The sequence below is a fragment of the Temnothorax curvispinosus genome, unplaced genomic scaffold (assembly GCF_003070985.1).
Source record: "Temnothorax curvispinosus isolate PA1 unplaced genomic scaffold, ASM307098v1 QBEX01002481.1, whole genome shotgun sequence".
Taxonomy (NCBI): Eukaryota; Metazoa; Arthropoda; class Insecta; order Hymenoptera; family Formicidae; genus Temnothorax; species Temnothorax curvispinosus.
The window spans coordinates 451-1,097 of record NW_020212261.1 but is presented as its reverse complement, the minus strand read 5'-3'; the positions used below and the strand labels follow the sequence as shown (position 1 = coordinate 1,097).

General features: G+C 39.6%; 1 protein-coding gene across 1 annotated transcript; it reads right to left on the bottom strand.

Annotated features, from left to right (window-relative positions):
- Positions 1-72: 72 nt before the first annotated feature.
- On the bottom strand, positions 73-539 carry LOC112451731 (the record flags this gene model as incomplete). The annotated part of the gene is made up of 2 exons (XM_025011553.1): positions 479-539; positions 73-407 (listed from the first exon to the last, which is right to left on the bottom strand). Coding segments are annotated over exons 1-2 (370 nt in total), but the record flags the coding sequence as incomplete, so codon positions are not given.
- Positions 540-647: the final 108 nt, after the last annotated feature.

The window sequence follows — 647 nt, the reverse complement described above, 5'->3', positions numbered from 1 at the left end:
GCACGTTTTCAGGGCTTGATGGTGATAGTGAAGGTGATATTGAAGATTGAGGATTTTGGATTGTTCGAGCACTTGACGAAATGCAAGACAACGCTGCGTGTGCATTGATCGCCGGTTGTTGTTGATTAGCAGACTGCAAGTCAGAGTTTCTTGACAGTGAAATATTTTGAGGAATTGATGATTGTTGACGAGTACATGTTTGAGATGATGGGGTATTTCGGGAGCTTGCTAATGATACCGGAGAGAATGGCCTGCTTTCAGAGTTTGATGGTGACAGTGAAGATGATAATGATATTGAAGATCGAGGATTTTGGATTGTTCGAGCACTTGATGAATTGCAAGACAACGCTGCATGTGCATTGATCACCGGTTGTCGTTTATTAGCGGACTGCAAGTTTGTATAGGTTCTAAAACATTGAGGTTCAAAAACAGTATACTTTCAAGAATGCTTGTTATATTTTTTAGCTACATTACTTACTTTCTTGACTGAATATGTTCCGAAAGAAACATCATATTTTCATATAAAGGAAATCCTTTTCTTCCTGTAGTATTTTCACTACCGCTTCTTGTTTCTGCATCCCGTAACCTCCGCTCTTTTGAAAATCTATCCCTCAAGCGTATCCATCGTTTCTGACAATCTTCCACTG